Source organism: Thalia democratica, chromosome 3 (genome assembly GCF_965202585.1).
Source record: "Thalia democratica chromosome 3, ktThaDemo2.hap1.1, whole genome shotgun sequence".
Taxonomy (NCBI): domain Eukaryota; kingdom Metazoa; phylum Chordata; class Thaliacea; order Salpida; family Salpidae; genus Thalia; species Thalia democratica.
Window position 1 is genome coordinate 40324532 of NC_139167.1, and position 27537 is coordinate 40352068.

General features: G+C 24.6%; 1 protein-coding gene across 1 annotated transcript; it reads right to left on the minus strand.

Annotated features, from left to right (window-relative positions):
* Window positions 1-986: 986 nt before the first annotated feature.
* LOC145831307 (peroxisomal multifunctional enzyme type 2-like) lies at window positions 987-18800 on the minus strand. The gene is made up of 19 exons (XM_082938507.1): window positions 18690-18800; window positions 14958-15011; window positions 14063-14170; window positions 13095-13154; window positions 12588-12609; window positions 11622-11818; window positions 10550-10672; window positions 10325-10402; window positions 9880-10034; window positions 9382-9553; window positions 8304-8455; window positions 7934-8057; window positions 7644-7750; window positions 7200-7279; window positions 3286-3448; window positions 2688-2858; window positions 2042-2186; window positions 1551-1678; window positions 987-1302 (listed from the first exon to the last, which is right to left on the minus strand). The coding sequence occupies exons 1-19, from the start codon at window positions 18739-18741 to the stop codon at window positions 1210-1212; spliced, it is 2184 nt and encodes a 727-aa protein (XP_082794633.1). The 5' UTR covers window positions 18742-18800; the 3' UTR covers window positions 987-1209.
* Between the last annotated feature and the right edge of the window lie 8737 nt (window positions 18801-27537).

The window sequence follows — 27537 nt, forward strand, 5'->3', positions numbered from 1 at the left end:
CTAAGATTATACAGCATCTTATTTTCTACATAAGGTATAACTTTGTTCGACAAATTTGATTTGACTGGAAAGTTTTTTGCGATTCTGTATCATTTTTGCTGGTATATATTAACCATTTTCAAAAATTGAAAATTCAGAGTAAACAATCTTAACTTTATGCGAAAGATTTATTGATTTAAAAAATTTAAATAAGTATATTAACAAAAAAACTATATAGCCTAGATGTAAACTACAGACATTAAGGAGGATTTAAAATAGATACAATATCTTTTTTTTTATAATTTTAACGTTATAAAACTTACTTTTTTTCTATTTCGATAAGCAATTTTTGTACTATCAAAACTTAATTAAGTTTCGTACGCTTTAGGTTATTATTAATGACTTCCTTTTTTTTTTGAGAATACATTTATTACTAACATATTAATTTTATATATATTTTGGAGGTATTTGAAGTAACTATTAGAAACTTGTTTGTTAATCTGAAAAGACTAAACTTAAAATGAAAATGTTTTTTAAATCTAAGCCTATTTTTCTAAAATTATGTAATTAGTTAAAATATCATTTCGAAAAGTAATCATCTACAAGATAACAAATAATTAGAAAAAATTTCATTAACTTCAAAATAACTATTTTACTAAAGATTTCAAGCAAACTAACTTTCTGTTTTGTAGCTAACTACTTTTTGAGCGACATAAAGCTATAAACAAAAAAGGAACACTTGAAAAAACAAGCTTACTATAGGTATTAACTTTCATTATTATGTTTACAATCTGATCTTACTTAACAATAAGAACTAAAATTTTCTAGTACTTAGTATACTTATTAAAATTCACGAAATTCATCACACTAGGTAGAATACTTATATCGTTTCATAAACAGTCTAAAAAACATAAACAAATTTATTCTTACATTTTTATAACCTTTAAAGTAATAGTAAAACAATAACAGGTTTAGTGATATGAGTTTTAAAAATATATCGTGATTAAGTAATTTTTATAAATATAAAAAAACACTTTCAACAATTGGCCGTAAAACAAATTTTACTAAAACATAAATTCTTTAATAAATTACAATTAGATTTTTAATGATTATTATAATGCACATAAAGTAGAAATAAGTGATTGCATATCTCAAAGAAATCTCACAGGGTTGTTACTTATATGTAATAATGTAATTACTGGGTAAAACTAAAACTAATACTATTCAAAATTACAGTTTAGACTTGTTTTGGTCAAATAGAACATTTAGCTTGGTAGCTAGCATCATGTTTCCTTGAATCTTCATTTTTCCAGTTATAAATGCCTATAAATTTTTTTTTTTAGTTGTTAATTATGTCATATTTATACATCTCTATGAGTTTTCATGCAGATAAAACTCAATTCATATAACATTAGTTACTGTTATAAACAAACTATACTTTTAAAAAAGTGTTGGAAAAATAAAATAGGTATTTTAAAATAGAAATAGTAGTACACATATAGCTAGTAAAAAAACTTTTTAACTATATAAAAGAGTTTAATGAAAAATAAATTTAGTTTAATTTCAACTACATTTTGAGCGTTCATTTTGCCAGTGGCAATGGCCACCATATCGCTATCACTTATTGTTATTGTGCACTCAGCTTTAGAATCTTTGTCATCGCAAGTCACAATGCCACTTCCTGACTTTAGATCCATATCTGAAAACATATGTGTTAAACTTAAGCTGCTTTTAAAACTTTAATAAACTTAAAGTTTACTATAACGATCTGATAGTTACAAATGGTAACAAATATAAGCAATTTTATCAATACTAAATCAATAGTTTTATCACTTTTCTATTTAAAACGTTTTTGAAAATAATAAATCTTAACAAATTAAGAGTTTGAGTATTATAATATTATCTGTGTAAAACTCTAAGTATAACAGTACATATACTAACATAAAAGCTTTAAATTTTAAAACAAAGTCTGTAAAATGGTTAATAATAGCACATCAAAGAAAAAAATTGTTATAGACAATTAACAAACAAAAAACTAGATAAGTTATCCTAAAAAACTCACACCAAGATTTGAGTACTTCTGACTCTTTTCTTATGTTCCATCTAAATGTTGCTTTTATTTTCTTGCACATTTCAGCGTTTACTTTGGTTGATATTTCATCAAATAGTTGGTCACTTTTAAGGCTCACAGACTCTGATGATGCAGACTAAAAAAGGTTTTTATAAGTATGTTATTAACACCACATTGTTTTTTGATGCAAATTTAGATTTTATTTAACATAGTTTTTAACTTTATTGCCAAAAATTACAAAAAAAGACTAGTTGAAGCGGGTTTTTCTACTTTAATGATACGAAAAAAGTTATGTTTATAACCACTATTAAAATTCTAAAACATTTTCCCAACTTTTATGAAAAAGATTTATATGGTTATTAAGATTGTGTGTAAAAGTTTCTTAACTAAATAGTTATTAGTAATGATAGTTAATTAAAACAAGTATATATATTATGAATTATAATTGTTAGAAATATATGTTTAAAAATTTATTTTAAGTATAATGTAAACTTTTAAACTGCTAAATACCTCAACTTAAAAGTGATTATAAAAATTTATTCACACTTTACAAAAAATTATTAAAGTAACAGATTGAAGTAAATAAACAAAAAATATCTAAGTATATAACTTTATTTTCAAATACACAAAATAGTACTTCTGTTTCAGTTGACAAGTTAGCATCTTCAGGGTACAGATCTACGTAGCCACTAGTTAATGCAATTTTATTACTGGTCATATTTCTTGTCTGGATGTGAATTCGGTTTCCTTCTTTCCACATTTCAGTTCTGAGCGTATCACCAGGAATAACAGGTTTTGCAAATCTTACCTTAACATTTATCAGCTTGTAATTTTTAAAGTACTAAAATGTTTCCTTAAATTTTATCTTTAAATTTATAAAACAATCTTACAGGGTTGCCAAATGTTTTTGGCAAATTTTCTCCAGGTTTTTAAATGTATTAATTTCTCGGGTCTATTTTCAGTTTAAAGTGTATAAATACATTGAAAAGATACTCTAAAGCTATTCTAAATATGTTTTTGTTAAAAGCAGTTTGGTGAAGACATTTTCTTTATCTATATGATAGATTTTTTGAGTCAAATCAAAATTTTACTATTCATCATGTCAAAACTTCAGGTTTTTCAAGGCTTTAATGCTTTTTGGCAGCCTTGATCTTATCATATTGAAATTAATGAGCTATATATTACTTTTCACTTGTTCCAACTACAACAATACTTGTATTTCTTAAAGTTCTTACTTTCACAGCTTTAATTCGTTTTGAATCGTTCTGCGCGAACTTTTTCATGACGTGTTTGGTAGACATCCCGAAAGAACACAAGCCATGCAAAATGGGCTTTGAAAATCCTCCCATCATTGCAAATTGAGGATCAATATGCAGCGGGTTGAAATCTCCGGATAATCTGAATCGTAAACGTTTTAAGATGGACAAGAATTTAATAATTTAAATAAAGTATATATTTAAGTATAACTTTATATATTTTTAATATTTACAATGTGTGTAAAGCACTAAAAGTCATAAAAAACTGATTTTTTTTCTTATTTATATTAGTTAAAACTAATTTTTGTGTACAATACAGAAATTATTTATACTTTTTGAAAATAAATTTCAGTATAAAATACAAAAATTACCATGGTATTTATTTTTACAAGAGAAAAACTAGCCTGAGTTTATTGGCTAATGTCTTAAAAAGTTTTTATACACCTTTAGTGTCTACACATATATAGATCTTTTCAATAACATACTTTTGAAAATTAAAAAAGTTTTTCCTTTCAACAAAAAACCTTTAATTTAAACAACTAAAAATGTTGAACAACTTAAATTAAAGATTGACCTTAAACTAATTAAAGAAAACAAGTATGAGTTTTCAAAACTTTCACAAGTAGTCTTAGTTTAATAGAAAGCTTTGTCTTACAAAAAACAAAAGTAGTAGACATAAATAAATTAAAGTCCTAACACTATTTGAATTTGAATTTGTTTTGACGAATTATAATCATTCTAACACTCTACTTTTAAAGTTAATAAAATTTCATTTAAGTTGAACCTTATAGTTCTACATAGAAAAAAATAAAAAAAACTGGTTATAGTCGCTTTTAGGAGCGCGTATTTTACTTATTAAATTTAAAACATTATACTACTTTTTGACATTATAAGATTACAATTTAGACATTATATTCAATTTTTTATATTTACATTTATTATTTTATACTAACATTTATTAACTAAGTTGCTACAGTACTAGACTATATTTACTTTGAGTACAGGTCAAATTTGCACGTAGACAAAATTGCACAAATACAAATTTTAACGAGGGGACAAAATTTCAAGAAGACAATTTTGGACCAAGGGTCAATTTTGCACAGAGTAAAAAAAAAACTAAAAGATAAATTGTTAGAAAGAAAAAGAAAAAAACTTACTGACCGAGGGTAAGGGTTAACAGTGAAATAAAAAATAACTTATAAATAATATTATATAAAAAAAAGGAAAATGAATAAATAAAAATAAAATTTTAAGAAAAAAAAATCTACCGACCGAGGGTTAGGGGTGTGATAGTAAAAATATAACAAAATTTATTTAATAAAAAATAATTAAAATCAGTTACTGTAAACTTTTTTAAAAATGTATTATAAGTAAACATCGACAACAACTTGAAAATAATAAAAATTTAATTTGTATAAATTTTTCGTTAATTATATACAATTTACTAAATCGTTTGACAATATTTTGAACTGTTCTTTGTAGAATTTTTTAAAGTAAGCAGTTATAACTATATTTAAGTTGGATAACTTTGTTATATAATGTGGAAAAGCATAACTTTAAAATATAACCTAGCTAATAAAACAGTTATGTTATGTAACAAACTGCAACAGTATGTTACGTCGATTAACCGCCTGAATTTAATTATCAATAGTTCATAGCAAAAAAGTCACTAAAACTTAAACAGACTTGTTTATTTGCATGACAACTCCGAGGGTAGTTAAATATCGTTTAGTTAATTTTCTCTAAAACGTTTACTATAACATCCGAAATGTTTTAAGAACGACTTAAACTAGTACTTTAGCTGACAATTTTTTTTAATCTATTTTAGTAAGAAGAATCGAAATAACGTAAAAAAATACGAAAAAAGAACTGTTTTTTTTTTGTTAAATGAATACAGCTAAATTAAGTATATTTAGGAGCAGAAGCTCATAAAAACTCAATCGAAGTTCTTTGTTTCCTTTAATCAATTATTTTTTTAGACGGTTATTCAATGCAATGTATTTGCTTTTTATTTATTACAATAAAGCCAGCTTAAAGTCTATTGAATTTATTTTTGATTTTTTTTTGTGCCTCTAAATTTCTACAAATGGTGTAAGTGATTTCTTCATTAGAAATTTTGAACCTATATGATAGGTTTTACAAAACAAACAATTTTAAGTATTTTATTAGTAGTTTTTAAGTGATATAAATTAATCTAATAACTTATATTTTCAACTATTTAGGAAATTACTAAAGAAGTTTCTACTATAATCGTGGAAATTTGTTTTTGCAATCTTAAATTTTGAAAACTTAAAAATCTTTATGAAAACTAAACTTTATTTTGCGTATTTATCATAGAATATTTTAGATAATAAAAAAATGACTTAAAATAAAATTTTGTTATTGAAATAAAACACTCGTGTTTGCTTTATGTTTTAAAATAATTTTGAAACTTGTTTAAAGTATTTTTACAATTTATAATTTAAACAACTTAAAAATTTAAATAAATCGATTCATTTAATAGAAATACTTAACTTTAGTTTGAAATTTAGTACTAGTACTGAATTAAGATTAAGTTTGTCGTTGATGAGACGTTAAACTTTGGTGTATGACTAAGTAAAAGAAGGTTTTATTAATATTTGTTTACCAGATATTCTGACCAACTTTTTTATATTTTTTTTATATTCGTCATACAATGAACTTTATCTTATCTTGATAGAAAAAAATGTTTTTTTGTCGTACTTTATAAAGAGATAAAAACGATTTTAAAGTGTTTTAATTGCATCATATTAAATAACATGAAAAAATAATATTTTTAATTAAAAAATGTTGTTAATTTTTAAGAAATAAGCTAATACAAATAGATCTAATTAATTATTTTTTATGACAGTTTACAATTATGATCAAAGTCGTAATTGTACTTAACTAAGTTTATTTTATATCGTAATTAAATTTTTATTATTTTTAACTTGTTGACAAAGTTTACTTTTATTAAAAAAAATTACAGTTTTTAGAAAAAAAAATTTTTTAGATTATCAACTGTTAAATAAAATTTACATTTTACCAAATACAAAAAAGATTTTTTTTGGACTTTTAATTTAAATACTATGTTAGACTAGAAAAAAATAATAAATTTTCAACTACTTCAATGAGCAAGCATCACTTTTGTTAAAAAAATACAAAAGTGTTCAATAAAGTTACTGTGTTAGATATAAACTAACATAAACAATTGATCTTCTAAAATTTATACTAACTGAAAATGTATGAAATTAAATCTTATCGTTTAAACTAAAAACTCGTATTTATTTGTCTAATTGTTTTTATTAAATTACTTTTTTTTATTTTTTATTTTTACTATCACTGTCACCCCTAACCCTTACCCTCGGCAGTAAATTTTTTTCTGAATTTTATTAATCTATTATTCATTTTATTTATTTTTTTTTATTTATATATATTTTCTGTTTTACTCTCGTGCAACATTGACCCTAGGTGCAAAATTGTCTTGGTGCAAAAGTATCTTTGTGCAAATTGACCCTTCATACAATTTTGTCTTCGTGCAATTTTGTCTTTGTACAATTTTGACGTGTTTCCAAAGTAAATATAGTTTAGTACAGTAGTTTAGTATAGAGCGTAGCCCTGCTAATATAAAAAATTGAATATAATGTCAAAAAGTACCTCTAAAAACAATAAATTTAATAAGTAAAATACGCGCTCCTAAAAGCGACTATAACCAAAAAAAATTCCAATCAAAAACTAAAATTAAAGAGATTAAAATTAAAACAATGAAAACTTTCGAAACTTGTTTAACCGGAGCAGAAAAAAATAATACTCGAATAACTGTCTTCAACAACAAAATTAAAACAAACTGAAACATTTTAAAAAATTTCTAAAAATTGTATAAACAATAAAACTACCTGTACAAAGCTGCTTGTTCAACTGAAGTAACTTCATCAACTGTAGCATCTGGCTTTCTATCAGGCACTTTTACTGTTTCCTTTGTATAAAACTTTTAGATAAACAAAAAGATGAAATAATAAACGATTGAAATTTAGGAGTTAGTTGAAAACAGTATTTATTACTACTTTGGTTTTTAAATATGTCAGAAACCTATAAAGTTTTAAGTAACTTATTTTATGAACATATAATCAATTTTTAGTTTCTGATAAAAAATGAAGCTTAAAAAATTCCAATCGAAGTTATGACTTTATAAAGTTTTAGAATTTTATGTCTAAATTAAAAATTTAAACCTTATAAAGGTTTCAGTTAACTTAAAGCAAGCTCAATTTTAGGAAAAAAATGTTTCTGTTGCATATGTTTACCAAACTACTAGCTACGGTTAAAACATGTCTAAAACATACCTTTAAATGTGTTGATGTTCTTTTTCCTCCAAACTTTCCGTGACCGACGACAAAAGTAACGAACTGATTGAAAAACACTAATTCCCCACTTTCATCGAAAGTTTCAACTGTGAAACAATGTATTGGTTGAAGTAAAATGCAAAACAAAACTTTCTAAAGTACTTCATTCACAGCTTAACAAACTATTTTATTAAAAACTAATTTAAGTTACCTGTAAATAGTAAAACTTGGCAATTTTTTTATTGTTTTTCAAAATTAAATAAAAATTTATGTAAATAATTAGTACTAACCATTAAGAATTAACAGGCATCCGCTTTGTTTGTCAAGTATGTCAACTATTTTTGTTTTGCTTACCAGTTTACCTTCAGTTGGGATTGCTTTCTTTATTTCCAAATACTGCTCTCCGTGTAAAATCTTAAAAAAAATATTAATACTTTGTCATGTTTATAAATACAATGAAGGGAAATGTATTTGTTTTAATACAAAAATGAAAAAAAAATTTTTTTTTTTTTCATAAGTCTTAATGGATGAAAATATTTGTAAAAACATCATACATAATTATACAAATAAATCTTATTAAACTCTTGATTTGATAAAGCGTAAATTTTTATTTTAAAAAAAAAACTTTGGTACAGTTTTAAATATTGTTATAAAATAAACCTTAGTTGGATCAATGGTCAGCCCTTTAACATTCATCATTCCGGCCATGGCACCAAAAGAAGGGATGACTCCGAACGAAGGAAGCACGGAAAAATCTTCATTCAATTCAAATATATATTTCAAATCTTCACTATCTTTAGTTGATACTCCGACTGTTATGATTAAAAAACAGGGTTAAAATTATACAAATTTATCTAGGTATTTTCAAAAAAAATTAGAAGGAGTAACATATACATTAAAGTTCTTGTTTTATTTTTTCTTCCAGTTATAGACAGTAAGTTCTAAGAAATTTAATTGTACATATTTCTGATCTTTAAAACTAAATCTAAGCGTCATTAAATCGAAAATGTATTGTTTTAAATCCTCTGTAAATTTAAAAACTTGATAAAACTTGCTGATTTATTTTTTGTGACTAAAATTTATTAATTTAAAAACATGATATTGATAGAAATTAAACATGAATAAAACATCAAACCAAAAGGTTTTCCTTTAGCTTATTTATTTTTAGGTTAAAATCTATTACTACTACTGAAAAGTAGTTTTATATAAAAAGAATAAAGTACTATTATTTTTTAACTTGTTCGTTTAACGTTTGAAATTCATTAAATCTGAAATACTAAACAATTAAAATTTATAAGAATAAAAACTAACAGATGGTTTCTACCACTTAAAAATTTAATAACATAGATGACTATTCAAATTACTACAATATAAATTTTGAGAATTATAACTTTTTAAATACTTTTAAACGGTTACATACAAAGTAATTCATAGTTTAAAAAATGCTCATGTAGGTCTAACTAATAGAATTAAATTATTTAAAATAGTACTTGTTAAAAAAATTTAAAAGAGAATTTTTAATCATTGAAAATTACTATAGTTTAAAACTTATTTTAGCTATATCTCGAAAAATATTTCAAATTTTGCAAAAAAGAAAAATCTGTAGAACTAATTAATAAGAATTACAATAGTAATATAAAGTTTAAAACAATGTTTATCAAATGATATAATAACTACAATTTATAGAATTTAAATTGTCAGATTATAAATAGTCGTGCACCCTACAAAAAAAAATCACCTCCCAAAGCGTAAAGAATAGCTTGTTCTCGAGTCAGATTCATCGTGATGTCATCGAACTTGTGTTTCATAGCCAACGCCGGTTTGATCGGGTGATTGCTGTTCAAATCGTTCTCACCTTCGTCCATCCGCTGTATTTGCTTGGCAGCGTGCATATTAGCATCCATGATGCTCTATACGTTTTTACAGTTTTAATTTATACATAATATTGTGTATGTTAACAAATAAGCTTTAAAATTTTGATAAACAAATATGTTTTGAAAAAAATTATATTTCGTCAAAAATAACATAACACCTCATATGACTTTTGCTTTTTAATATTTACTATCTAAAAAAAATTCATCAAAACTAAACTTTGAAAAGATTAATTTACCGACACACTGATTAGTTAGGTTTATAGATAATTAACTAGTTGTTGTTGTTGCAAAATTATCTTAAAATAATTAAGTTAACTGTTAATACTAAGTATTACATATTTATAGTCATATAAAAAACAAACGGTCATTGGGTGGCTTTTGCTAAAATCGCAAACCAAATCGAAGTTGTCTCTAACGTCTTCAGCAGTCATTTTTTCATTATGACGTAATAGTGCTCCTTCTGATCTTTCCCATCTCAATTTACAAATGTGACCTCCGCTTAATTCAAACACTCCACCTTTAAAAAATGTTTATAAAATTTCATTAATTATAAGAAATCAAAATGCTAGAGTTTAGTGAGTTGTATAAAAAAAACAAGATTTTACATTTTCGTACAAAAACTTTTGCAACAAATAAGTAAAAACGTCGCAATTTATCAAACAAGCAGTTTTTGATTGACAAAACTGCTTAATGCTTGAGCAGCCAATAAAGTTTTGCTTCTAAAAATTGCTTAGATTATAATCCATTTGAAAAAAAATATAGTTAAAGTATTCCTCTAATTAATTACCAAAACAGAAATAATCTTACCGGTGCCAGAGTAAGTATCATGAGACAAGAAAACAACGAGTGGAGAAATGTAGGCTGGCTTCAAAGTTCTTGCTGCGTCTTTAAAAAAAGGGTTAGCTAGTACATATACTAACATAAAACAAAGTCAAACTTACTAATGAACAACTAAATAAACTGAAAAAACATTCCTACAAAAGTACTTATTAATCAAATATGTATTAAACTTCTATTTTCAATTAGAAATACCTTCTCCCATTAAATCTTCAGTAAGTCTTGTCCATGCAGTAGGAGCTATGGTGTTAACCAGTATACCATACTTCTTTCCTTCCAATGACAACGTGTTTGCTAAACCAACCAAGCCGAGCTTGGCTATAGTAAAAGCAAGTTATAGTACTTACAAATTCAAAATTCATTTGTAAAATTCAATACGCCGACGCAGTTAAATATGACTATTCAATGTTCACAAGTTAAAAAAATTACATTTGTTTTATAGTAGAATAAATTAAAATAGGTTTTTGTTTGTTGCTTGTATGCTTTCTAATTTGGTTTTAATAATTTTGGTTGTTTCTTTCTAAATTATTTAAAAATTTTCAGCAATTAATTCAGGATTAACTTTTGCTACTAAGTGTCTTAGGATTCAAAAGTAAACTGTTACTAGAAATAGAATACTTTTATATATTCTATTAAACATATTTAGATAAACACTTTTCGTCCAGGCTCATCAGTATTCAACTCGTTTTTAAAATTGTTGTAATATCATTAACTAGTAATTCCTTTAAAATTCGAACCCATAAAAAATTAAAAAATACTTTACAACTACAATAACTAACTAAACAAAGCATTTGTAATTAATAGTCAATGTTATTACAGCAATTTTAACCACGAGTTAAGCACAAAGATGAGCGTGGACGAAAAGTATTTCTGTTTATACGTTTTTATTTAATGAACTATTAACGATTTTTTTGGTTAGGTACTGTTATAATAAAGAAAACATTGTTTCAATACTTTTTTTTTTCTTATAAGTAAAATTTTAAACTAAAGGATATCAAAAACTAATACTACTTTAAATTTTTTGGTCCATTTTTATTAAAACTAATTTCGAAGTCATTTTTTAAACAGGAAATGGTTTGAATGAATATTTGTAAAATATTTAAGTTGAATTTATATTTTAGTAAAGCATAAACATTACTATTTTTTTAGAAAACCTTACGTTACAATAAATTTATTTCTAAAAAATTTTTGCTAAAGTACTGCCTGAAAACTAAACCAAAAAACACCTTAACATTATTATCAAAAAACGAAATTAAACACTTCTTACCAGCACTGTAGTTGCTCTGGCCGAAATTCCCGTACAAACCGGACGGCGATGACGTCATAATGACCCTTCCGTAACCCTGCTTTCTCATGTGGGGCCAGGCGGCTTGGGTGACGGAGAAAGCGCCCCTGAGGTGGACGCGATGCACGATGTCCCAGTCGTCATCGGATAATCGAGCGAATGTTCGATCTCGCAGTATGCTGGTTGGTAAGGATTTAATATTTTTTCTTTGGTTATTAACTTTTGCATTGAATTTTTTGATTCTTGTTGAAAACAAATACTGTACAAATTGTTAATTTAAATAATTATTCGAAGATGTTTTATAACTAAAACAATACTGACTTTATAAATGTGTCATAAGTTATAAAATTTTGTCATAGCATATAAATAAAAAAAAGCTACTAACTGTTTTAAAAGCTTTAAAGATATAAATAAAGAAAAAAAATATTACTGTTATGCTTTGGTAATTTTTTATAAAGCTACAAAATACATCGTCAAATAAGATTTCTTTTTTTTAAACAATATAGCTAAAAAAGCTTATAAAAAAATTGGTAACTAAATATTTATGTATTAGAACTGTATTAAGTAAATTTAAAAACACATTATTTGAAGTTCAGAATATCTAAAAATGTTATACACAATAAGCTTAAAAGTAATTTTTAGAACTAATGATAAGGCTTAGTATAAAAAGCTTTTTTTCAAAGAAAAATGTTCATATACGCATTTTTAACTTATAAAAGATTTCGGTAATAAAAAAGTTATATAAGAAATTGAATAAATTAGGTAAATTTTAGAAAAAAATAACTTTTACAGTACTTAAAACAAATACATTTATTAAAACCTCTAAACGCAGTTAAGTTAATCATTAGCTGCATATTACATGTATCAAGCAGATAAAACAAATATAAAAGGTTAAAGTTAATTAAAATTACAAATAATTAAAATCTTTCGTAAACAAGTTTAACTAACCCAGCATTGTTGATTACTACATCTGAAAAGTAAATTATATATAAGTGCTATTTTTCAATTTTTTTACTAATTTGAACAAATTTTAGGCTTATTACTATAAAAATGAACTATTATTGTAACTTATGTTTAGATTGTGACACCTCTGAAATCATAAAAAAGTAAAATTAGTTATACATAAAATTATTTGTAGATTATAAGCTATAATTAAATACATTTCTATTACACATTTTTTGAACTTAGTGTACTACTAAAACAACATATTAACTTTTATTATTAAAACAAGTTTCTACTTTATAAAATATATGTGGTGGTAAAAATTTGATTAAATTGAAACTTATTTATTATATTTAAACTAACATAAAGTCAAGTAAACATAGTTTGGAGATTATAAAAATAGTTGAAAAATAATATGCTACCTTTATGTTTAAAATTGCTGCAACTTGATTTTATATCAAATAAATAAGAAGTAAACTAGGAACTTATTCAAATTAAATATTGCTGACTTACCAATTCTCCCATAATTGTCTAATGCAGTTTGTACGACCTTTTTTCCAAATTCAACAGAGTCTAAAAGTATAAAGATTGTTAAATGTTTTATCATAATTTAAAGGATTTGAAGTAAAATATTTCTATTTTTTAAAATAAAAAACTTTACTTACGAATTGCGGACATGTTGATAGTAATTAAAATAATTTATTCAATATATCTAAAGCATATTAAGTATGCATATAGATTAAAAAAAATAAGCATAAATTTACTAGTTGTCTGTGGTTGGATATCAAACTTTCTACCAAGTATACTCTAATATACAAAAAACCTAAAGATAAATAATAACCTTTATACTTCAAAATCTAGTTTTAATTGAAAAAAAATCACATCTAAAAATTAAAAAAGTCATTTAAATGTTTTTAAATATTTAATACTGTTCAAAATATTTTAGTATTAGAATAGTATGGTACTTACCAAAAAGTTAATTTGTTTTTAACTGTTATCAATTAAAAAGACTGCAGTTTTTCTTATCCAGATTATAAATGCAAAACGATTTATCTTTTTTATAAATTTAAAATAGCTAAGGTAAGCTTACCACTTAAAAAAGTATTATTAATACAATAAATTATCAACAGAGCACTAAACAATTTCATATTGCCCTTAATACTGTAATTGAAGTCTTAAAAACACTAACAACTTATTTTGTACAAAAAAAAATTCAAGTTAGTTTAAATGCAGTTCTGAATCAAACAATCTATAACTTTATAATTTGTAAATTTACTTTAGTTGGAAATATGTTGATGCTTGTATAGCTAAAGAACTATTTAACCATAAAAACTAAACAGAATTTATGTTATCATTATTTAAGATTTTAACATGGTATGTTTATTAAATACATGTTTAAAAAAAAATATATGTTTTAATTAACTATACTTTATTAAAACAAGTGTAAATTTTATTAAATTGCTTATTTATATTTGAAAAACCGTAGTTTGCAACAGCAGTGCCACCAAGTTTTCTTATTTCATCTACAACAATGTCAGCTTGCTTAGTTCCAGCACTTCTCCCATCTCTTGATGTTCCCAAGTCGTTGACTTAAAAAATATAAAATATTTTTTGTTAAGCAATAGCAATTTAAATAAAAGTTCAATAGTGAAAAAATATTGTGTTAGAATAAACTTTATACTCTAAATAAGCTACTAAAAATTCGATAAAAAAAATTTGAACAAAAAAAATTAAGTTTGAAAATAAATAAAGTAGTGGATTTATTCTTAAAATCTTTTTAGTTAAAAAAAGGCTTTATGTAATAATATGTCTTCAATAAAAAAATATTATGTAGAATGTAACATTAATTTACTTTTTTTTCAAACTAGTAAAAAAATAGTTTACAAATAAACCTAAACTGATTTAATAAACAGCTTATCTTGATCAGGGTTACCACTGGTTCAAAAAATTATTAACAGTGTTATTATCAAAGATTATAAAGTAAAATAGTTTAGAAGAATTTTCAAACATATTGAGTAGTTAAAAAAAAATCTTTAAAATTAAATAAAACTTAAGTATACAATACATTACTGAGTATTTATTAAAAAGTTCATTTTCGAAAACATTTATTGAAAAATAGAAACTACTTAACTTACTAAAACACCAGAAAAAGCTAATAAAATAGTTTGATTCAAAATAAGTTAGAGAGTTCGACTTTACTAAAACTTTTTATCAAGATATATCTCTACGATAAAGAAAAAGCTAATACCTAAAAATTTATACATCACTTATTTAAAACGTTAAGTAATTTAAGGATATAATTAAAACAAAAAACCCAAGATAAATCATTAATATAAGAGATAAAAGTATATAGACAAACTAAGTAAACTGACTTACCCACAACTTTTGCTCCTCTTTTGGCAAACTCTAAAGCATAATCTTTACCTAAGCCTGTTAAAAATAACTTTACTAAAAAAAATATACAAAATAAAACCTAAACTGAAGTATAATGCGTTCAACATCTAAATTATAGCAATAGCCATTTAAATAAAAACTTTTGAGCCAGATTAAAATGATTGTCTTAGTTTTTGTAAATATAGTAAAACTAGTCACTAGACTAATAGATTCATAACAAATTAATAAACATAATAAATAACAAATTTTTTATAAGGGTGTTTAAATAGAGTTTGTAAAAATATTCAAAATATGTTACTACCATAAAATATGCTTTCAAAGTTTTGTCTTTTGATGAAAAATATTTAACTTTTGTACAAGTTTAAAAATCATAGTTCAGAAATAGTATTTCTTAGTTATATGATAAATATTGAGCTTTACCACACAATCAACAACAACAGCATCCAAGACAACCTACGACTGATTTTTTCGGACGAAACCGGTCGTAAATTGTCTTGAATGCTGTTGTTGTTGATCGTGTGGTAAAGTTCAATATTTATTGTTGATGGCACGAAGAATCTCAACTTTGTTTTGACAATGGCCGAAATAAATATTGGTTAATTATATGATAATAGGAGTTTATCCAACTAACTAAAAAACTATATAAATAAAACTAAATACTTAACATTTATATATTTTTTTATTTTTTTTTTAATTTATTTAAAATCCTAGTCTATATATTCTACTTTTTTTCAAGTTCTCAAAATTATTTTTGTTAATTTTTTTTTGTACAGACACGTCTTGCAAATGTACACACATTGTGTCAACAGCTAAAGTTGCTAAACGAGAAAACGTAACAAAACGAGAGGTAGTAAATATACCTACTATATTGGCTATTTTCTTGTAATGAATATAGTTTAATACAGTATTATGACTTTTCCACTCTTTTTGTTTACAAAAATAGTTTTCAATCAAGTTGTACAATGTACATATATGTGAAGAGCATTTTAATAGAAAATGTTTATGTCTGAACAAAGTTTATTTTTTTTACCTTGTTCTTTGCCTATCTAAGATTAAACTTGTCCTGTATGGTATTAGAGAAATATCTTTTTCTAGTATCATGTTAGACAAGTTTAATCATAGGTGGGCAAGGACCAAATTAGCTAATTATAAGAGATTTATCCAGTTGAAAAGAAACTATATGCTTTAAATATTGTGAGGAATTGAACATTGTATAATTATTGATTTAAAAGTATAATGGGGGATAAGATAATGGATGTAATAAAGTGTCCAATTCATAGATAAACCCAAATAAAGAGATATTGTATTATTCTTCTTAATATTGAAAAAAATTAGCATGATCAGTCAACTTTATTTAGTCATGCTGGTTTTACAAGTTCACCTAATTCGACCAATAGTTGACAGAGAGATCAGTCAAGAGATGTTGATCACATTTATCAGAAGATTCTAGACATTTAAAATAGGATCGAATATATGCACCAAAATTGCAGAAATTCAGTATCCAAAATACTGTTTAGGTAATCATATAAGTGCAACAAATTTTGACTTATAGAAAAATCTGAGAAATATAATGCATATATGGAGTCAGTTACCATTGTTTAGGTTGTCATTACTGAGCAAAGCTAACAAGCCTGCACCAGGACCATTCAGAACATTTTTGACTTAAGGACAAAGTAAAGCAGAAACTTGCAAATTTATCACAGTAAGTGAATGTAAATGAATCTATAAAAATGTGACAAACTACAAGAAAAAAGCACAGGCATTGGAGACAATAACATTAGGAGAGAATTCCATAGCATTAGAATGTATATAAGTCATCTTTTGTAATAATTTTCAATGAAAGAAACTAAATTAACCACCATACTACTAATAATTTGTGGATTTTATCAGCTATCTTTTTTTAGAACGTTAGAAAAAGGTACACTTAATATAGGGGATAATTCCTATCATGTTTCATACCAACTATTTTGACGTTTTAAAAATAACACTAGTCAACTAAAAAATCCTTTTAAAATACTATCTGCATTATTAGCTTAGTTGATCAAAAAATTTATATTCTTCAGATCCAAAATCATGGCTCTGATTTTTTTACAATAAGATACCATATTAATTAGTTTGCATGATAGTAAAAGTATTATGATTAATAAAATCACATTCTACAAAAACTTATTGTGTAATGCCAAGATAATCTCTAATTATTCTTGTGCATTAGTAAATATTCTCAAATGTGGTACAAACAAATATACAATTATGCATGGGTAATTGCTTTAGCTGATACTGACATGCAGTCAAATATCTTGGGAACAGAGTTTTTCATGAAACACGGTTAATTTCCTAATCATTAATAAGAGTTTCCCTAGAATTGGATGTCAACCGAATAACAAATATTTGAATTTGTTATCAGTTTAAAAGATAAAGGTTAACTACACTTGCTGATGACTTCAAACTACAATTAAAGTTCCTGACCACTATGCTAGCAAATGAGAAAGCATTCATTGAATCATGAAGCTTATCATTTAATGGCAACTAAATGGAAATAAATTACAAAGTGCTTTTAATAGTAACCAGGTGTATAAAAGAAGGTCAATGTTGAAAATCGGATAATTCATAGTAAATTTTTTTAAGTACAATAATTGATTTGATAGTATTTAAGTGATTGAGCTATTTATTCCAAGTATTAGAGTACTTATTAATAAAAAAAAAAGAATTTGCCATTTTTAACCAAACAAGAAATAAAAAAATAATTCAAGCTCAATTTTAGATATGCAACTAAATTTCAGTGGAACACGTGAATGGTTTATTAAAATCAACTAAGTTAAATAATTGTAAAAAAGTGTTTGTTAGTAAAAATTACAACATAAAATTTTTGTTTAGAACTATAAAAAACAGCTTTTAAAATGATAAAAAATTGAATATTACCTATTTCTATAACACTTTTACTATAAAACAAAAAACTTATAGTAAATAAACAATTTCTAAACCAGGTTTAACCCAACGGATCATAAGCTACAACACTGATCTTCTTCTAACAGAACTTAATTTAAATAAGAAGTTTTCTGTAAGTTTCTTTCATCAATAGTGTAAGTTTTTTAGGCTATGCATTTTGATCTCACAACATTAAACTCAGAAATTTTTATAAGCCGTCATTAGGACCTCTACACTATAAGGCCAAAAAAAGTAAAAAAATAAATAAGAGTATAGTACTCTGTCTGGCTATTTATTAATATAAGAAAAGTATAGGAAAGGTTTTGTATAAGAAAAATACCTAAAAAAACTAAGAAAACAAGAAAAAAAATAGAGAAAAAATAAAATTTATTATCAATATAACATGGAGACGGATCAGAGGATGCTGTAGGGCCAACAGACAGATCTGAGAATAGCATTACAACATATACAACAAGAAAACTGTGATACAAACTGTAACACTTTCTTAAGTTGAAACAAGTTCTTTAGATATTGATTATAACAAAAACAGAACATTTTTTAAATGAATTTTTTCAAACTTATTTGTGTTTATGGAATTTTGTGTTTTTTATGACTTTAGTATGAAAACTAATCTAAATATTGATAACTAAAAATTTGCTTTAAAAATGTTTATACTCTTAATTCAATGTTTCAATAAAAAATGATTAACTAACACAAAAATATCATATAAGAAGACAGGAACACACACAATAAAACCAAGTAATTTTATAAATATAATTTAAGTCTAACCTGCACCAGCTCCTGTTACGAGTACTACTTTTCCTGTGAAAGTAAGTGACATTATATTCTTTATTCCAAAAATCTTTTATATCTGTAATGTTTAGCTAGATTGCAGCACATAAGGTGAGCAATATTTAATGTTAAAGTTTATCAGTTTGATGGTTAATTCCCGAAGCTGGTAAAAGTATTTAGCTTTAGTTATTTTTATGGCTCCAATCTAAACCATAATTATCAAAAAGAAGCATGGTCGGCTGCAGTAGTACTGTTTTAAAATTTTATTATTGAACTTATTGCTACATAAAAGAAACAGTAAAAGTAAAATACAGCAGAACAGTACTAACATTTTAAAATTTAACCTGCAATTCCCACTTCAACCAATTTTATCTAAAGTTTTAAACGTAAACCCTTACCCCGAACTAAACTAACTTAACCAAACGTGTAATATATAACATTAAAACTAGATAAATAAAATTTTAAACTAGTTAAACTTTAAACTAAAAATAATTGAACTTAAGCAGTAAAAACTTTCGCTACATTTTATAATTTTAAGATCTTAAAAAAATTAACTACACTTTAAAAAAAAAAACGAGTTATATATTATTGATAAGCATAATGCCTTAAACTAAGTTTTTTAAATCCATTAATTTTATTTGCTTTACTTTGTTTATACTTTTACTCTTATATACTTTTACTCGCTTTCCTGATATTGAATAACTAGTATTTAAAAATATTTCAGCTTTATCAACGCTTGACTTAGACTATTTAGAGGATCTTAATTATAAAATCAAAAAAAAAAGTGAATCCGGACCCGGGTGATATTTAACTTATAAATTGTGTTGTAATATTGTTAATGTCAAGATTTTTCTAGATTTTCAAAAACAAAATGTTTTTTAATACCGCCCTTTTCAATAAATTTCAACAAAATTAAGTTTAAGTCTATCGTCAAAGCAAATACAATAATAAAGAAGATCCTCTAAGCTAAGTAAAGGACAAACCATATCTTATTGAAAGGCTTAATTTTTGAAAGTTAATTTTAAATTTATGCTGATCATTTATTGTTTTATTATTCTACTCGGATAAAAAATGATTAACGACTGAAGAAATAGATTATTGTGTTGTTTTTAATAATCTGTTAAATATATTTTTATAAAAGTTTGATTAAATTATGCAAAGTATTAAGTTTAAAGAAGGATGGTTTCTTTATATTTTATAGTCTTATAATATTTTACACAACCACATTTAGTATATTACTTTTTCTTTAAAAAAAAATATTTTTACAGTTACTTATTTAATTAAGGGTAGACATTTAAGAGTTCAAACAAGTCCGAATAAGCTGTATTTTAAGTCATAACAATGAGAGATAAAGCTTCCTAAATTTAAATCAATTCCTAAGTAATTCTAATTTCAGTATTTCATACTAATGTCAAAAATTGTGATATTGAATACACAACTGAAATATCACATGAGTTCACTATTTTTAATTTTTTGAAAATAAAAAACAGTATTCTATACACAGTCCTTTTATGTTGTTTTTAAACCTATAAATAAATTATTGTATGTATTATCTGTTTTTCCTAGCTAAGAATAGTTTTAACTTTAAAAAATCTATACTAGCTCGTGTTTACTATAAATGAATTTTATAAATGTTAAAAAAAATTTAAATACGATTTGTATCATGAAAAGCTGTTTTAAACTTTTAAAGTAAAACAATTAAAACTTCTGCAAAAAAAATGCATTGAACCAAATCATTTTTTGTGAAAAATAGAAATGGTAATTTTTTAAATTTTAGTATTCTAAAAATATTTAGTTATATAAAAAGATAATGATACTTGTTTGCAAATGATATAAAATTTTAAAAGTTCTTAAGTTTAAATAAAGTTTACTATTTTTTGTTTATCATGATATTTGCAGCATTCTTAACAATATACTTACTGATTTAACTCTATAAACCTAACTCTTAAAATTAAATAAGCATATTTAATTTCAATCAGACTAATTTATTTTGGTTCTAAATTTAGTTTTTTTTTTTGAGTTTTATATTTTTTAATAGAATATGTAGAATACTGAAAAGTTCTGAGAATATCTGGAAATAAGATGTTATTTTAAAATTTAAAAAATAATCAAAAGTTAAGTGTTTTAATGTTTTTTTATAAATTGTAACTTATTTTATTGAAACTTTTTTTCTCGATGTTTTTTATCAGTATGTGAACAAAACATAAAAGTTTATGATAACTTTTAAATGAAAAATTTATATATATGAAAACTACGTTTAAGATCATCTAATGGTTTACCTGAATCAAATGTTAAACAACGAGTTTTTATCTTTAGGATTTTGTTGCTTCCTATAAGTTTTAAAAAACTGCTACTTGAAAACATTTTTTTAACACTTCTGAAAAACAAAAACAAATAAAACGTTTAAACAAAGTATTGTTTTTAGTTATTCAAAATTTAAATACGATTTATGCAAGTGCTTTATTACTGCTAATTCTAAAAGTAAGTATAGTTTCATATACCTTTTTTTTGAGTGCTTACAAATTAAAGTAAAAACTAGTACAAACTACGACTTTTTATTCTACTTATTTTTTTAATGTTTTAAATACATTTATTCAATAGTTGTACTTACTTGTATTTTTATTAGTCTAAGATAGCAAAATGTTACTGAAGTTTAATAGAATTTAGCTGTTCTTATTAATTATAAAAATATTATCTTGATGTTTACCACCGAGTATTGTTAAGAAAATTAAATAGTTCTAAATTAAAACTTCCTGTTGAGAATCAAACATTAAGTTTATGTTTGGTTTATAAACATTAATTTTACAGTTTGAAGATTATTTACAAAAACAATCTTTTTTAATTAAAATGTCTTTAGCTTTAATAAGTAATTTTTGCTAAACGTAATCTATAACTTCTTTACTTCAAGTTTTATTCCTGTATCAATATATTTGTAACAGTTTTTAGTTATACTAACAAAACTTGAAGAAATACAAGTAACTAAAATGTTAATTTAGTTCTATTTTAAACTAAAAAGTTTGTGTTACGTATATTATAACTTGACTCATTGTACGTAACTATATTATTTAAGAGTATAAAGCCTATGCCCTAATAAGTTATAACATTATAGAACAACTTTTTTAAATAAATCCTAAAGTAAGATACTTCAAATATTATAAAAGCAGTTCAAAATGTTGATTTTTTTTTAGTTTTTTAATTTACTTATTCTGCTATAGAGTGCAAATTATACATAAATTATTTTTACACATTTTAAAACTTTTACTAATAAAATTTACAACCATGTTGTAATGACATTTTAAAATTTAAGCTTTAATTGTATATAAATATTGAGCATATTATCTAACAATCAAAAACTTTAAGTAAATTAAAATAAATTATTACAGTTATTAAGTACAGTATGTAAAAAACGATAAACTTTTTTCTGTTAAACTGCAAATGTTTAAACTATTAGTGAACCTAATTTAAGTTTAAATCATTCAACAATGATATATTAAAAGAAATTATAAATATAGATCGTTTTCAGATATTAAAAATTTAACTTAGAGACTACTTACAACAAAGTTTTCATGGTATCCGTAAACAAGCTGACTTATTTAAGATAAAATTGTCTATTCAATTTTAATAACTAATGCTAAAAAATTGTGTACTTGTTTTTTACAGAAAAATAATAAATTTATAAATTGACTTCTAGTTCTGCGTAATACTGTTTTTGGAATATGTTGCAAACAAGATTTACGAACAATAAAGTTTTTAAGTTATAATAAACGAAGTCTATTAATAAGCATAAAAGAGCTGAATGCATTCTATTTTTGTATTAAACAATAAGTATATTCTATAGTTTTAAAAGGGGCGTGTTTTGAGTTGTTTCCTGTTTTCTGTGCACTCTCTAAAAAAGAATAAGAATAAAAAATATTAAATAGTTCATTAAAAATGTTGTTTAATTACGAATTATACACGTTAGATATATTTGATTGTGTTAAAATCTATAATTTTAGTTTAAATTTAAATGTTAAAAAAAGTTTTACTTTATGGAAATATTTATTTATTACTACAGTTATACAATCAAAAACACTTCTAAATAACAGTAACAAATTAAAAGTTTTTAGAAAGCAGCTTTAAAAAGTAACGTCGAATTAAAATATACTGCAAACTTCGCTAATTATTAAGACAGTTTCCGTTTTAAAAACCTTGAATTTCAACAACCTTTAAGTTAACTACTTTTTCAAAAGGTTTTTAAAGATCAATCGCACGTTTATAAGAAAGAAAATTGCTTACAACAAATCATAAATAAATTTTATGAAAACATTTTATTTGCTAAGAACGTGACAAAATGACATACGTATGATTGGTATTTATCAATGCTGTAAGTATGACTGCTGTAATCTTGAAAGATTCTGCAGTCTTTTTTAGCTTTTGTGAGTCTTTAAAGAGAGTCAGGAAAAAATTAGCTTTTAAATGTATTTGTGCATTATTACTTTTATGAATAACTTAATGATACAGTAAAATGTGATGTATGTTACTACAATCAGCTATTCAGCTAATTTACCTTTTTTTTTTATTATTTTTGCTAAATTAAATAGTTTAAGATAAACCATTTGACTTCTTAGAAGAAACTTAAAGAATAGTAATTTCGAGAAAATAGAATCATTTTCATAGCTTTAAGTCAAATGATCAAGATGTAAAACGACCAAACTTATCTAAACATTAGATGTCAGAATGTCAGCTTCGTGAACAAAATAGACCAGGGTTCTCCAACGTAAGTCACATGGCCCTCTTGGGGGGTCTTAAGCTGCAAAGGTACAAAAGGGATAGGCATGACTAGTAAGGGGAAATAAGGACATAACTTGAAATTGGCACTAGATATTCTGCAGTTGATTATGAAGATCAAAAAAAGGTCTTAGGTATGTTTATGGTTAGTTTTGGAATAAACCCCGGATTTATGTGAAAATTTAAAAAAAATATGTAGAATAAGCTGCAAAGAGGGGACGTAAGGCTTTCTTTTAGAATATACAACAGATAATCTAGAGTTGGTAATGTATATCAAAAAAAAAAAAGATCTAAGGGTTATTTTTTGAAAAGTCTTACTGGAGAAGACAATTGCTTTTTTAGTTCTTCAAAGGGGGCCTTATAAAAAAGTTAAAAACCCTGGTCTAAATACTTACATATAAAATTGTTAAATTCTTTTGAAATTTTAAACATATGTCTGCTAATTTTAATTTTTATACATAAAACAAGTCTTTTTCAACAACACATATATATTTCAACAATTTTCTTCAGTGTGATTACAATTGTAACAAGGTAAAACAAATTTTAAACTTATATAGCCTTTTTAATTATATGAGAAATTATCAATCAATTAGCAAAAAAAAACCCTAAACTATAACAAAAAAAATTAAAAACCACAAGGAAAACGTAATTAACTGTAACAATTTAAAACAAAACAAAATTAGTCTAATTTAAACAAGGATAATGAGTAATCAAATTCTCTTTGTTTGCATAATTCTGGCTTGTTTAAGTGAATATAAATAGCTTCTATTTTAATTAAATCAAAAATGTTCGTGCAACTTCTTAAAACTTTGAACTTTGTCTCACTGTAATTATTACCACATTTAGGATTTTTTTTTTACTAAGTGCTCTGAAATTGATGATCTTTTTGTTGCGTTTAAGGTTGCATTACTCATTTTCTTCGGTTGATTTTTGATATGGTCTTTCACGCACTTAGGTACGTGCTCTTTTATTCTTGTTTCTAAATGCCTAGAAGTTTGTCCTATATAGCTGTTTGCGCAACAGCATTTATACGTGTATACCACGCAACTTTTGTGTTTGTAGGATATTAGATCTTTACCTCTAGGATTTAGGATAGCAGCAGAAGTAAAAATTACTCTTGGTTTAGATGCATGGTAAACTTTTTCTGTCATATTCTTGATATCTCTTTCAACTTGTTTTGATTTTTCACCCACATAGGGCAAAATTAATAGAACAGGACATTTCTCTGGTCCATAATCTAAACCAAGAGTAATTTTTACTTCTGCTGCTATCCTAAATCCTAGAGGTAAAGATCTAATATCCTACAAACACAAAAGTTGCGTGGTATACACGTATAAATGCTGTTGCGCAAACAGCTATATAGGACAAACTTCTAGGCATTTAGAAACAAGAATAAAAGAGCACGTACCTAAGTGCGTGAAAGACCATATCAAAAATCAACCGAAGAAAATGAGTAATGCAACCTTAAACGCAACAAAAAGATCATCAATTTCAGAGCACTTAGTAAAAAAAAAATCCTAAATGTGGTAATAATTACAGTGAGACAAAGTTCAAAGTTTTAAGAAGTTGCACGAACATTTTTGATTTAATTAAAATAGAAGCTATTTATATTCACTTAAACAAGCCAGAATTATGCAAACAAAGAGAATTTGATTACTCATTATCCTTGTTTAAATTAGACTAATTTTGTTTTGTTTTAAATTGTTACAGTTAATTACGTTTTCCTTGTGGTTTTTAATTTTTTTTGTTATAGTTTAGGGTTTTTTTTTGCTAATTGATTGATAATTTCTCATATAATTAAAAAGGCTATATAAGTTTAAAATTTGTTTTACCTTGTTACAATTGTAATCACACTGAAGAAAATTGTTGAAATATATATGTGTTGTTGAAAAAGACTTGTTTTATGTATAAAAATTCTTTTGAAGTTTTAGTTTTTGGTGTACCGTTTCCTTAAAAGAAGTTATATGGTCAAATTTACTTGCTGGTAAAGTAAGAAATTACTCTTTATCACACTTAACACTGAAAGAGCTAAGCTATATCTAGCGACCGTCAACTGTTAAAGCTTGTTGTTCGTTTAGCTCAGGGTTTCCCAAAGTTTGCGATATCGCCCCCCCTGGGGGCGATTTTAGTTATTTGGGGGGCGATAATTAGTAAGGGGGCGAAAGGGTGGGCGATAACTAGTAAGGGGGCGAAAAGGGGGCGATTTTAAAATTTTGGGTTGTCATAAAATTTTTACTTTTTATCTTGATATTTTACTAATTTTAGCTTGCTATCAAATATTTGAGCCTGAGGTAAAACTTAAACAAAAAAGTCTATTGTATTTATTTAAAATATAAAGAAAAAAATCAAGTACTTATGACTCCTACTTTCAAGTTAATTATATATTTTCATTTATGTATTTTCTTATTTAACAATTATATAGATCATAGACGATCGGAAATCCTCTCATTATTTTCAACCTTACATATATGTAATTTAGGATCATAAATGGTTTGCAAAAATATATTTTATAGATATTAACTATCAGCTAATGATATTTCCAATTGTTTTTTGAAAATTCATTAAGTTAGACTAAGAAATAAAACTAAACAGGGTTGCCAACTTACCTAGAAAAACCTGGAACTTGACAATTTAGGCAAAAAAAAATCTAAAAAATCTGGAATTTTTAACAATTTCAACATATTAAGTAGTAAAATTTCGATTTGACACAAAAAAGCTATCAGATAGATAAAAATATGTATCCCTTCGTGGCAGATCTTTTTGAAGTAAACGACTCACAGAAAACCTTCTCAGACTTACAAACTGACTTTGAACTTAAATTAATTTTTTATAAAGAACGATATGAAAGCTTTTGGACTCAACAAAAACTAAGGCAAAAGTATTCAATCATTTGAGAGGAATTTAGATTGTTGTGTATAGTTTTTTTCCTTCTAGCTACGTTGTTTAGAAAGCTTTCAGTTTAGTTATCATCATCTTGAGAAAAGTATATAATCTAGATATTTGTAAAGGAGGTGACTTGAGGCTTTATATGACTGATTTAGAATCAGATTAGAAAAACTTGCAAGCATTCATGAACCTCATCCTTCGCATTATATTAGAATTCAGTAGCAGACATTATTTTATGAAATTTTTTTTACTTATTTGATCTTTTAAAATACTTCTTATTTAACCTGGTTTGTATTGTATTTAAGTGGTCTTTTTATATTAAAAATTCTTATAAGTTATTTATTCTTTAACAGGTTTGCATAATGTCTAATAATTATTAATTACGGTAGACTTCCTCTTGAGTTTGCATTTTTAACCCAAAAAAAAGTGCAAATTTGTATTTTCTTAAATTTAACTTAAATGAAGTCTATTACGAACTAAGTATTTAAAAAAAAATACACAGTTTTATAATACAATAGCTTATATAGATCTTTTTTCTATGAATATTTGTTTTATGTTTTAGTTGATTTCATGTATATTCATAACGTTATTGCATATAAGACATCTAAATTTATCATTTTGTAAAAATAATGGTAATAATTTTTGAGTTTAAACTTTTTGATTTTGTTCAAAGCGCGAACTGAAGAGGAAGTCTACTGTATTTATAAAATTGTTTATGTTTTAAATATGTTAACAGCTTTGTTTTGACCTAATTAGTTTTTAGTTTATATTTGTCGATTTACATTACACTAAAACTTTTTATAGCATAGTAGTTAAAGTATTTGTTTGAAAGAAATTTGTTTGACATATTTTTGTTAACTTTTGTTTGATCTGTATAAATAAAAAAATATTGATAACCATTAAAGTTTTTATTTCAAAAATTATTTTTCGGTTTTAAAAGAGTATAGATTTGATATCTCTATTTGAAATGACTTCAAACTTTTCATTTAAAAGATTATTAAACTCAAATTTATTTTCGAACTTGATTTATTAATGCTAGAAAATATGTATATTAAATAATTTTAAACTATTAATACAACTGTTTTTTGTTTTATCTTATTTTTTAATATATTAGCAATTAAAATAAGTTGTTTATTTTAATAGTTCAACACTAGTTTTTAGTTTTTCACTATATTCTTCTGGTAAATTATTG

What these genes read in the sequence shown, in the direction of transcription:
- LOC145831307 (XM_082938507.1), bottom strand. Translation starts at nt 18,741, where the DNA reads ATGTCACTTACTTTCACAGGAAAAGTAGTACTCGTAACAGGAGCTGGT. An exon ending in AGACAATTATGGGAGAATTG is followed by an intron (nt 12,610 to 13,094) that starts GTAAGTCAGCAA and finishes TTTACTTTTCAG; the next exon opens with ATGTAGTAATCAACAATGCT. An exon ending in ATGCCTGTTAATTCTTAATG is followed by an intron (nt 7,751 to 7,933) that starts GTTAGTACTAAT and finishes ATTGTTTCACAG; the next exon opens with TTGAAACTTTCGATGAAAGT.